This window comes from Megascapheus bottae, chromosome 16, assembly GCF_031878675.1.
Source record: "Megascapheus bottae isolate mThoBot1 chromosome 16, mThoBot2.hap1, whole genome shotgun sequence".
Classification (NCBI taxonomy): domain Eukaryota; kingdom Metazoa; phylum Chordata; class Mammalia; order Rodentia; family Geomyidae; genus Megascapheus; species Megascapheus bottae.
In genome coordinates, this window is record NC_143524.1 from 38,790,648 (window position 1) to 38,802,695 (window position 12,048).

The window sequence follows — 12,048 nt, forward strand, 5'->3', positions numbered from 1 at the left end:
TAATTGGAGGTAAGTGTTCCACAGGGACTTTCCTGCCTGAGCTGGCTTCGAACCATGATCCTCAGATCTCAGCCTCCTAAGTAGCTTGGATTATAGGCGTGAATTACTCATCCTGACCTTGTTACTATTTTTCTGTCCTTTTCTTGCAGTGTGTGTCTGGATTATTGTTAACCCTTTCCCTCTGGCACTATTCTCTGATGTACTCTCCTGCTCACGTGTGCCCCCCCCTCCATTCCTTCTTTTCCTAACTTATTTTTTGGCAGTACTGAAGTTTGAACTTAAGTCTTGTGCTTGCTGGACTGGTGCTCAAACTCTGGACTATGTCTCTAGGCTCAATGCTCTTCCTTAAATTATTTCATATCACTTTGTTGCCAAAATGCCTACTTCCTTTGGACTGCCATGTTGTTTAAATGTTTATACTTAAAATTTCAAAGCTCTCTATCCTATCTTGGTTCCCATCTCAAATATTTACACTTGGATTTGCCCAAGACATCCATTCTTCCCAGCCAAAAAAAAGTAATTGTAGGCTCGCAAATACATCCTTCTTTCTTTGCTCTTGCGAAACTCCTACCTAAACTGAAGTGCTGTCCTTTCTCCCTACCCCACACTGTCATTGAAATCCCACTATCTTATTTAGCAATCCTTTTCCCACCATCAGCCTAATTAGTCTTTCTAGGCTCTTGAAGGTATATGGCCCTAAGCCACAACCATTCTTCTAGCAACAAAGTAAAGAGGTTTCTACTGCAAGTAAGGGATCCCAATCCAGATCGGTATAAAAAAAAAAGAAAGAAATGTATTAGCTCACACAACTAAGGGTTTAGCACTATTACCAACAACCTGTTTTCTTTAAGATCTATCCTCTATGACTTTTCTCTGGAAATAGTCTCAGCATTCCCAAAAGGTTATTAAACCTATTAGACATATAGTGGAGGAAAGGAATGGGTGAGATACTACAAATATCCCTGCATACTTTTCTGATAGTCTCCATTAAGCACAGTGCTAGGCACATAATCATGGCAGCGTGAACATCGGGTGCCTCTGAATACCAGCTTCCTCCCGTAAATGTTCCAAGAGTCACACAATCGTTGCCCACTGCCTGTACTTCTAGTGGTCACTACATCTCTGTTCTTCAGTCGAGCCCTCTCTCTGTGTCAAACATGCCCAGTGCCTTTGGTTATTATTTTCAAGTATGATAGATTCTTAGCATCCCTAGGCTAGACAGTGGCACACCCTCCACCCCAGCCTAATGCCTGCAACGGGGTGGAGCAGATAAACAACCTTGAGGCCCTGTAGGTGTCAGCGCCTAGGTCCCGCCCCCACCCCACCCCCATATCCATCAGTCCCTCGGGTCTCCTTTCAATACCTCTCCGAGCAATTGTGAAGTCTGTGCCTCAGGAATTGAAGCTACACTGGCCTTTCCCATCATCTTCCTCTCTTCAGAGAGTATGTCAAGTCTCCTGTCCCCTCTGCACAGGCTCAGTGTCTGCATAATCCCAGCGTCCCCTGCTGCTTTGCGTCCAGGGCAACCTGCTTGGCACCCTGCTTGGCAACCAGGAATCTGTTGGGTTGAGGCCCTGAGCTCTGACTGTCAAAAGGCTCAGAAGCTGGGACAAGGCTGAAGTGGGGGGTCAAGTTTAGGGGTGTTGGGTAAGTCCTATGGGGTCAGGTCTGCAGACCTGAGTGGGGGCAGCCCCTAACAGGACTCCGGTGGGCTGGCACAGCTGAGTTGCATGCGGGGTTGTGGGTGGCAGCTGCTGCCTATGAACAAGTCCATGGAGGGGGTGGCCCTGAGATCTCTGCTGGGTCTGAGGCCAGAGTTGGTCCTGTAGATGGACTGGGTTGGGAGTGGGGTCCGAGGCTTGGGTTAGGGTTTGTGAAGAGAAGAATGGCCCTGCCGCTGGGGAAGAGAGAGAGCTTGATGAATCTGTGTTACTTATACACCAGGTGTTTCCTTTGATCACTCCTAAGCAGTAATTTTAGGTGCTTTAGAAGTTACCTGAACATGCAGCCCTAAGAAGGACTTAAAACAGGGTTTCTCTAAAAATCACAGCTCTGCTCTTCTAACCACCACTTCCTGACCTGAGGTCTCTGAGGCAAATGATCCAAAGAGGAAACTGGTGTCACTGGGGACAACAGGCCTGGCTCAATTGCAGTTAACCCAGAGCTGAGCCTGCCCACCTGTGCGCCCTCTGCTGGACTGTAGGCTGCAGCTCAGATAATGGTGGTGCTTTTTCCAGGTGGTTTCTCCTGAGGCCATGCAATCCTCCACTGATCCCAGCTTGCCTTTGCCCAAATACTGCAGTGCGGCCAGGACACTGAAGGCCACGGGCTTCCACTGTGTTGCTCCACCATCGGACCTCTCCTTTACCTGCCCCTTTGCCCTGAGAGCACCCTGGTTCCCCAGGCATGACACGCTCACCAGGTATCAACCTCTGCCACTACCTTTCCCTTTTTCCTGTATTCCTGCTTCTAAACGCGTTCTGTGAGAGAGCTAACTTGCTTCTGGGGAAGGCCGAAGGGTCTCTACTGTTCAGCTCATAATTGATGTAGGGGTTTAAGTCTCTTAGCACAGCCTAGCAGCACAACCATATCCCCAGGTGATATGGCTTTTGTCCCACTTGTAGTAGGTTTGTGGCTGTCATAGCTGGCATGTGTGAGAGAAGGCAGTCAGGGATGACCAAGCACTGACTGGAGGCATGTGAACTAGGAAGCGTTCTGTGCTACATAGGAGAAACCAGTGTTTCTTCAAGTCACAGCTAAGTTGGGGCATTTATTTCATATGAACTTCAGTGGTCATCAAGCTTAGAGTTTATGGAGAGAAGAATGCTTGCCCTCAAGCATCCCTGCCACTGGAGGGCTGGGAGGAGGAAAACACCCCCAGTTATGAGCTGCTTATATGCCAGGTACTTTCCAGATATTAGCTGCTGAGTGGTAACTGACACGCAAAGGCTAAGTGAGTTCACAACCACCAGGTTCCCTATTCCTAAGCCTAAATGGTAGTTGAGGGATTTTAGCTGCCCACAGTTTTCCTGAATAATATTCTCAGTTAGCTGTCTAAAGTATGATTATCGGGGGGAAGAAACCTCAGCCTGTAACACACAACACAGAGAAGTTGTGTGTGTTCCAGGGATCGTGTCCATGCTACTCATTTAATTCAGTCTCCCCAATAAAGGAATACCACCCAAAATGATGGTCCTTAACGATCCCTTTTATATATGTTTTTGTGTATGTGGCACTGAGGTTGAACTCAGGGTTCTTATGCTTAGCAGTCTGCCAGTGAAGCCACACCTCCAGCCCCTTTTCTCTGGTTATTTTTCAGAGAAAGGCTCACTTTTTTTTAGGGCTGGGATCGACTAGACCATACTCCTATTTATGTTTCCTGATGCAGTTGGGATCATAGACACAAACTGCTGTTGTCTTCCTATTGGTTGGGATAGGATCTCATGAATTTTCAGTCTGAGTTGGCCTCAAATTATGATCCTCTTGATGTCTGCCTCCCTTGTAGCTGGGATGAAGCTTTAGTACCTATTCTGTTCCCTTAATTCACCTATTTGGGCCATCCTGTTGAAGGCTAAGTTAAGTATCTTTGTATTCATGTTTGCTCACAAAATGATTTCTTCAAAACCCCAAACCTTCCCTCTGTAGCTCTTCGAATGGGAGAGGCCCACAAGCCTTGTCCACATAATTCCCTAGAACCAGCCTCTCCTTGGCTTGCTCCACACACCCTTAGTTGGCTCGTTGGTGCTGCTGACCCTGCTCCAGCACTTTCTCCTCTGCCTCCACAGTCAAGGGCTTTCCAGTTTGCTTCCATCTACGCTTCTATGCCGCACCATGGAAGTTCACACCCTGCCTTCGGAGTCACAGCCAGCCACCTTTTCCTAGTCTATTGTCTGGTCTCAGAGCAAGCATTAATGAACGTCAATACATCAGAGCTAATTACATTTTGATTACCTTCAAACAAAACCCCAATCCGAAATAACAGCCTACTTCCCTGTCGTTGGCTTCAACTGCTCCTGCAGTTTATTCGTCTTATGGAATGTAATAGGTTGCCATATGGGTTTGTCAGTCATACACACTCTTGTGTCTCCCTCACATGTTCATGGTGCTACTCAGATGTGAGTGTGGAACAACTTGCTTAATGTCTCTAAGGCTTGTGTTTTTTCCTCTTTTTGTTGTTGTTGCTTTGGTCACTTGTGGGGCTTGAACTCAGGGCCTGGGCACTGTCCTTGAGCCTCGTTGTGCTCAAAGCTAGCACTCTACCACTTGAGCCACAGGGCCACTTCTGATTTTTGAGTGGTTAATTGGAGGTAAGAGTCTCATGGGGACTTTTCTGCTCTGTCTGGCTTCAAACCATGGTCTTCAGATCTCAACTCCCTGTGTAGCTAGGATTACAGGCGTGATCCACTAGCATCCTGCTAATTTTATGTTTTTATTATTTTCCAGGAGTGATTCTTATCACCCTGGTCTCCATATTGCTCACTCAGCATGGCAGGGGCTCAGCCAGCCTGGAGATATTGGAGATGCTGCTGGTACTTGGGTTCTGGCAAGAAGGAACCCAGATGGCTTTTATTACCTGGCTCAGGTAAAAGCCACCCCAGAGGTAAGTCCCTGACTTTAGCAGCTCCCTGGCATGATCCTCTGGTGTCCCTGTGTTACCTGATTTGTTGTAGGTGTGTGTTGTAGGTGGTCTCTTGAGTAAAAACAGATCTTCCACAGCCAGTTTGTAGAAGGGGGACTAGAATATCAGGGAGCTTGAACTTGGACACTATCCCTAAGCCTTTTGCTCAAAGCCAGTGCTTTATCACTTAAGCCACAGTGCCATTTCAGGCGGCGGCTGCTGCTGCTGTTTCCTCTTCTTCCTTTCTCTTTTTTCTCTCTTTCTTTCTTTTTCTCTTTTCTTCCCCTCCCTTCTCCCATCTTTTGATGGTTAATTGGAGATAAGAGACTTTCCTGCCCAGACTGGTTCAAACTTTGATACTCAGATCCTAGACTTCTGAGTATACAGGCTTATAGATATTTGTCACATTCTTGACATTCTGAGTCTAGCTATTGGCTGTGAGGAAGAATCTGTTCCATGACCCTCTTCTAGCTCTTCTAGTAATCTTTGGTATACCAAAAGATTGGTATTGGTTATATATTGGGTTATGGGCCTGCCATGTTCATTATGACCTAATCCTAATTAGGCCTAGAATGACTCAAGGCCACATTATGCAGGCTAGGCATATAAATTTGGCAATAAGTGGGGAGGGGTACAATTCAACCGATAGCAGTGAAGACAGCAGTGGGGGATGGGGGGAGTGGGGGTGGCTCAGGCCTATAATCCTAGCTACTCAGGAGGCTAAGAGCTGAGGATCAAGGTTCAAAGCTAGCTCAGACACAAAAGGACCTGAGATTCTTATCTATAATTAACCACTAGAAAATGGGAAGTGAGCTTGGCTCAAGGGTAGGGAGTGGCCTTGAGCTGAAGAGCTCAGGGATAATGTCCAGGCCCAGGGATAGGGTGGTAGCTTTGAGCTGAAGAGCTCAGGGACAGCACCCAGGCCCAAAGTGCAAGCCCCATGCCCCCCCCCCAAAAAAAAAGTGAAGAAAATGCATATTACAAGTACTTTGGCTGGGCACTTGGGGCTCACGCCTATAATCCAAGCTACTTGGGAGACTGAGATTTGAGAATATGGTTCAAAGGTAGCCCTGGCAGAGAAGTCTTGAGGCTCTTAGTTCCAATTAAGTACCGAAAAGTTAGAAATGAAAAAAAAAAATTTTTAAAGGCTAGGAGTTTGGCCTGGTGGTAGAGTGCTTACCTAGCATGCCTGAAGACCTGAGTTTGATTTCTTGGTACCACATACCCAGAAAAACCCAGAAGTGGTGTTGTGGATCAAGTGGTAGAGTGCTAGCCTTGAGGAAAGCTGAAGGACAGTGCCCAGGCCCTGAGTTCATGTCCCAGGACTGAAAAATAAGTAAATAAATAAATAAATATGAAACTAAACAAAACAAAAGCTAGAAACGGAACTGTGATTCAGGTGATAGAGCACAAAAAAGCTAAAGGACAGTACCCAAGCCTAGAATACAAGTCCCTCTTTGGGGACACACACACACACACACACACACACACACACACACACACACACACAAAATACTTTGGGCACTGATAGCTCATAGTTCAATACCAGCCAGGGCAGAAAAGTTTGTGAGAATCTTGTCTCCAACAAACCAGCAAAAAGCTGAAAATGAAGGAATGGCTTAAGTGGTAGAGTGCCAGCCTGGAATAAAAAAGCTAAGCCAAGGCCCAAGGCCCAGTACTTGCACTAAAAAAGGAAAGAAAGCACTTTGGGAAAAGTCAGTTTGTTGAATTACCATTAAGAAAGAGTAGTAGACTATGCTTCCCACAGAAGTGCATGTTGCAAGGAGAGCTCAGCATTCACTCATTCTTGTATGTCAGGAATCAGGGTGCGACTTTCCTTCAGTGACTACTTAAATTCTTTGGACTTTTCCGTCAGATTATGTGAATATGGATCAGCAGAAGGAAGACAAATTCCTCCAAAATAAGAATTACTGCTAAGTGCATATCCGTAAATGTGACTACTTAGGAAGTAGAGAGGGGAGGATCACAGTTCTAGGCCAATCTAGGCAAAAGCATGAATTCTGAAACATACTAAAATCAAAAGAATAGGGGTGTGGCTCAAACAATAGTACTTGAGGCCCTGAGTTCAATCTCCAGTACCATCAAAAAAGAAAAAAGAAGGATTTTTTCAGCCCAAAAATTTGGTAGAGGAAAGAAAAATAGAAAAAGGAAGAGAAGGCCAGGAGTTTGACCTAGTGGTACAGTGCTTGCCTAATATGCATGAAGACCCAGGTTCAATTCCTCGGTACCACATACAGAAAAAAAGCTGGAAGTTGTGCAATAGCTCAAGTGGTAGAGCGCTAGCCTTGAGAAAGCCCAAGGACAATGCTCAGGCCCTGAGCTCAAACCACAGAACACTGGCAAGAAAGGAAGAAAGGAAGAAAGGAAGAAAGGAAGAAAGGAAGAAAGGAAGAAAGAAAGAAAGAAAGAAAGAAAGAAAGAAGAAAGAAAGAAAGAAAGAAAGAAAGGGAGAAAGAAAGAGAAGAGAATGGCAAGAAAGGGCAGAAAGTGATAAACTAGAGGTGATGGTGGCAAGAGGAGATGGAGAAAATGGCAATAGTCCCACAGGCTGTATATGGCCACTTTTAACTGGATCTAAGTAGTATCCTCCCTCTTCCTCCCATCCCTTCTTATCAAGATCTTCTTCGCAATGAGGACTCAGACCCTTGTTCTAGAGCACTAGTTCTGGCTACGACCAAATTGTAATTCTGCTTTCTTTCCCTCTCACAGGTGGAGAGGCGAGGGGCCCTGGTTGTGAAGTTTGAGGCTCCTCTTGCCACAGGCCCAAAGCTGCCAGCCCAGCGGCAGAGTATAGTGTTAGAAGAAGATGTCATTCGGCTCTCACCATCTGTGGCATACTCACTGCAACCTGGGGACAAGGTGCTGGCTCCCTGGGGGCTGGACCAACAGCGGTATGGCCCTGGCACTATTCTCTCAGGCGTGAAGATGAGAGGAGACCGGCAGAAAGGTAAGGGAAGCTACTCTGACCAATCTGTTCCCAGCATCCAGGCTAGTGATCCTGCCACAGCCGACAGATCTTAGAGCAACTGAAGAATTCAGTCAGCATGGCCCAGGTGAGAGGGATCTACCCTTAGGCTCTCTCAAAGAGAGGGTGTTCTGTGAGGAGCCAGGCAGGTAGAACAGAGGGATGGGGCTGAAGCTTTAGCTTTGGAGACAGGAGATCCTTCATCCTCAGAGGAGATAATATAACAAAAATGTTCCCCTTTTCCATTATATAGCATCAAAGGAAGAAGAAATCATTGTTTACTTCTGGAATGGCATGACAGCTAAAGTGCCTCTACATGAGGTCAAGCGGGTACCCCTCACAGTCTGGAAGAAGGCAGTGGAGAGGTTGCAGAAGCCTTGCATGACAGAGCACCCTGAAGCCCTCTGGGTCCCCTGCTGCTCCCTGCTGAGGCCAGTCCCTGGATGCTTCACCAATGGGCCTCCTCCAGACACTCTGTTTCTGTGCCCTTCATGCCATCCCCATGCCTGCTGCCAGCTGCTGTGCCAGGATTGCCTTTGCAGACACCCCTTGGCAGGCCCTACCTGGTGGCCTCTAACTAGGACATCAGAGTTCACCTCTAGAGAAGTCCCAGGATCTGAACCGAAGCCTACAGCACAGCTCTTGCCCCTAAAGGGTCCCAAAGATGAGGCAGGAGCAGAGTATGCACCCATGGCCGTTCCTTCCTTGTCCTTGGAGGAAGATGTTTCTGAGAAGAATCTGGAGATGGGCTTTCCCCAGAGACTCATGGTGAACAGAGCAGTCAACACTGACCCCATCCTTCCTGTGAAGTGTGTGAGGCAGCGTGGCCCCTGCCAGCCCCCATGGAGGTACTGGAGGAGAAATGGGCCTGAGCCTCATTCAGGGAAGCCAGGTAAGTCAAGGCTGTCTCCAAGGCAGGGGTTGCTTCTCCCTTCTGTGTGTTCCTTAGGAATCTGATGCACCTGTGCGCTGTTCAGGCTCTGATGTAATAACTGAGAGCTGCCACATGAAAGGAGCAGCCAAGAAAAGAAAAGTGATAGGCTTCCCTTTTAAGCTATGTACAAAAGAAGGATGGGCTGGCTTTGGGGCTCAGACAAGACACTGCCACTCCTTGTTTCTGCTCTCTCCTCCCCATCATTGGACAGACTGCTGCTCAAACAATGGCTAGCAGGCTGCCCTCTCCAGACAGACCTCTTAGTAGGCTGGAAGACCAAGCCCTGCCTGATGCTGCCTTCTGAGTAACAGGGGAACTGCGTTGCTTTGCTGTTGGCAGTCTGCAGCCATCTTCATGCTTTTCATCAAGTAGAGAGCCACAGACAAACATGCCTTAGTAGGTTCTGGGAGTAGCCTATGTGTGCCTTACACCCATCCCGGCTCTCAGAACGCAGCACGTTTCAAGTAACTGCTGTCAAGGCCTCATCCTCTCCCTTGGCTTTTTCATTCAAGATTGGTGCTTTACCACTTGAACCACACCTCCACTTCTGGCTTTTTGCTGGTTAATCAGACATAAAGAGTCTCAGACTTTTTTGCTTAGGCTGGCTGTGAACTATGATTCTCAGATCTCAGCCTCCTAAGTAAAGATTATAGGGTGCGAGTCCTGTGGCAAGTTCTCGTTTGAATGTATTGCCCTATTTCAAGGATAGCTGCTCAGCCACGAGGTCTGCTTGGCCCATGGTTGACTTCACTTCTTTCCTGGGATAAGGACTTCTTAGTTTTCAGTTCCAGAAAAAGGAGTACTTGTTTCAAAAGTGGAAAACTTTCTTGGATGATTCCTCTGGACTGCTGAGTTTAGTATTCCCCAGCCTACCGGAATTATGCTGCAGATGAGGTGTGGAGAAAGAGGCAGTAACAAAGATAAAACCCAGTGTGGGCCAGGGCTGGAATCCATGGTAAATAACAGAGCTTATCCTTTCTCCCATCCAGTTTGTGAGTATCCTTTTAAGGAAATGTGCTGTTTTGATGCTCTGAAATATGATTGGTATTTAATCAGTAGTTGATAGCAGTACTTGATAAGAGAGTACTTGATGTCAGTTCTCAAGCTGAAGCTTGATTATCTGTTTTGAGTTCTGCCTCTTGGGAAACAAAAATCCTTGTGTAGAGTCCTCTGCCGTCCATAATTCTGTTCAGTAATTTCACTGATCCTGATAGCCCTAGGAAGGCTAGACTGCGGGCTGCCAGCCCTCATGGCGCTTCCTTGTTTATGACCAAAACTGGATTCATTGTGTAGGGTTCTCCCCGCCCCCCCTCCTTGCTAGTACTGGACTTTGAACTCAAGACCTCATCCTTGTTTGGCTTGCTTGCTCATAGCTGATGCTTTGTCACTTCAGGCACACTTCCAGCTCATTTTTCTTTCTTTTTTTTGTGCCAATATGGGGCTTGAACTCAGACGCAGGGATTGTCCCTGAGCTTCTTTTGCTCAAGTCGAGAGCTCTACTACTTGAGCCACAGCACCATTTCTGGCTTTCTCTGAGTTGTTTATTGAAGATAGAGTCTCACAGACAGGTAGACTATAATCCAAGCATGTGCCTGGGTAGGAAGCAAGATCCTGTTTCAAAAATAGCCAGCACAAAGTAGGGTTGGATGTATGGATCGGCAGTTACGTATCTGTCCTAGTAAGCATTCAGCCCTGAGTTCAAACTTTAGAACCAGCAACATTAGAAGTTTTCCTTCCTTTTGTATTCTTTGAGACAGGGTATTATAATATAGTCCAGGCTGGCCAGAAATTCACAATCCTCCTGCCTCAGCCTCTGAGTACTGAGGTTATGTGTGTACCACCATATATTTATGTCCTTTTATTAGATTGCTCTCCTACTCCACAGAAGTCTTACCTCTTGTTACTTTTGTTCCTCCTCATTTTCTTACAAGTTATTTTTGCATTGGCCTACTATCTCTTGTTCTGTAGGAGAAACTCCTTAAACATGGCAGCTGATCTCTTTTGCTTTACTTACTGGGTGTTTGTGAACTATGTCAGAGGTAACTTGTCTTCAACTCCAAACTGGGGAATCTGACAAATTCACAAAACATAATGGTGAGAAATGACTAACACAAACTTTCCTTTTAAAAATAGAGAACAGCTGGGTGCCAGTGGCTCACACCTGTAATTCTAGCTGCTAAGGAGGCTGAGATCTGAGGATCATGATTCAAAGCCAGCCTCAGCAGGAAAGTCCAAGACACTCTTATCTCCAATTAATCATACACACACACACACACACACAAAAACAAAAACAACCTCCCCAAAACCCTAGAAATGGAGTTGTGGCTCAAGTGGTAGCATTCCCAGGCCTTGAATTCAAGCCCCAGGACTAGCACACACACATGTACACACAAACAAAACCAGAGAACAGTGCTAGGAGCTCTCAGATACTAAAGAGATCAAGTGATCATTGATTTAGTTATTTGTCATTGAGTCTATGGTGGCATACAAACATAACTGATTTTGTGTTTAGGAACAAGACGATATAACATCTGAAAAGAAGAGAAGCACAAAAAGGAGAGAGTACAAACTGTGGTAGAGGGAGCTACACAAGAACCAGTCCTGAAATCAACAGTATGAAGCCATGAGGAACTGGAACATATAAAGCTAAATGAGGGTGCTGGAGCATCAGAGGGATGAGAATTCCCTTTAGACTAAAACCCCTCTCTGGGTAAAACAGCATTGTCAGACTTTCTAGAGTCATACTCCCTTTGATAATGGCAAGACCCTTTCCCAAAAACTTGTATATACTCACAATTTTGTATGCAATTTCAGAAGGCTTCCTGAAGTTCATCATAGGCCTTTGTGTGTGTGTGTGTGTGTGTGTGAAGATTTGTGTTTAAAGGCCCCTCTGTCCTATGGTTGGGCAAAGATCTGTTTTTGTTTTTTGCCAGTCTTGGGCTTGGGCTCAGGGCCTGGGCACTGTCCTTGGACTTTCTCAAGGCTAGAGCTCTACCACTTGAGCCTCAGCACCACTTCTGGCTTTTTTCTATGTATGTGGTACCAAGGAATTGAACCCAGGTATTCGTGCATGCTAGGCAAGCACTCTACCACTAGGCCAAACTCCCAGCCCCAAAGATCTGTTTTATGAGGCCCATGTGTTCATGCGAGACTGTTCCTTGTAAGAATGCTAATATAATTCTGTTATTTAAAAATCTTAAGTATAAAGTTAGAATAAAGGATTAAATTTGATTATTCAATTGGACTTTAATAGTGTGAAGTTTATGTGCTAGCTAATTAGAATATTCTATAGGGTGAGGTTTGATACTTGGGCTATTGCTAGACTTTTGGATCACTGTTTTAGATATGTGATATTCAGTTCTGAAGATACAGTATTCAGTTAAAATTTCATTATTTTGTCTTATACTGGCAGTCTTCCTTAGGAAAGAGTTGCTCAATTCAAAATGAGATGAATTAACTAGGGGATACAAAACCATTGGTATAATAGCTTTAACTAAGTTTGAGACCCAC

The 12,048-nt window shown here is 45.9% G+C and overlaps 1 protein-coding gene across 1 annotated transcript; it reads left to right on the plus strand.

The window, feature by feature from the left end:
• The first annotated feature begins 1,574 nt into the window (after nucleotides 1–1,574).
• On the plus strand, nucleotides 1,575–11,840 carry C16H11orf16 (chromosome 16 C11orf16 homolog). The gene is given in 6 exon segments (XM_090348185.1): nucleotides 1,575–1,647; nucleotides 2,238–2,422; nucleotides 4,444–4,600; nucleotides 7,349–7,586; nucleotides 7,858–8,496; nucleotides 11,051–11,840. Coding segments are annotated over 5 exon segments (1,308 nt in total). The 5' UTR covers nucleotides 1,575–1,647; nucleotides 2,238–2,255; the 3' UTR covers nucleotides 11,158–11,840.
• Nucleotides 11,841–12,048: the final 208 nt, after the last annotated feature.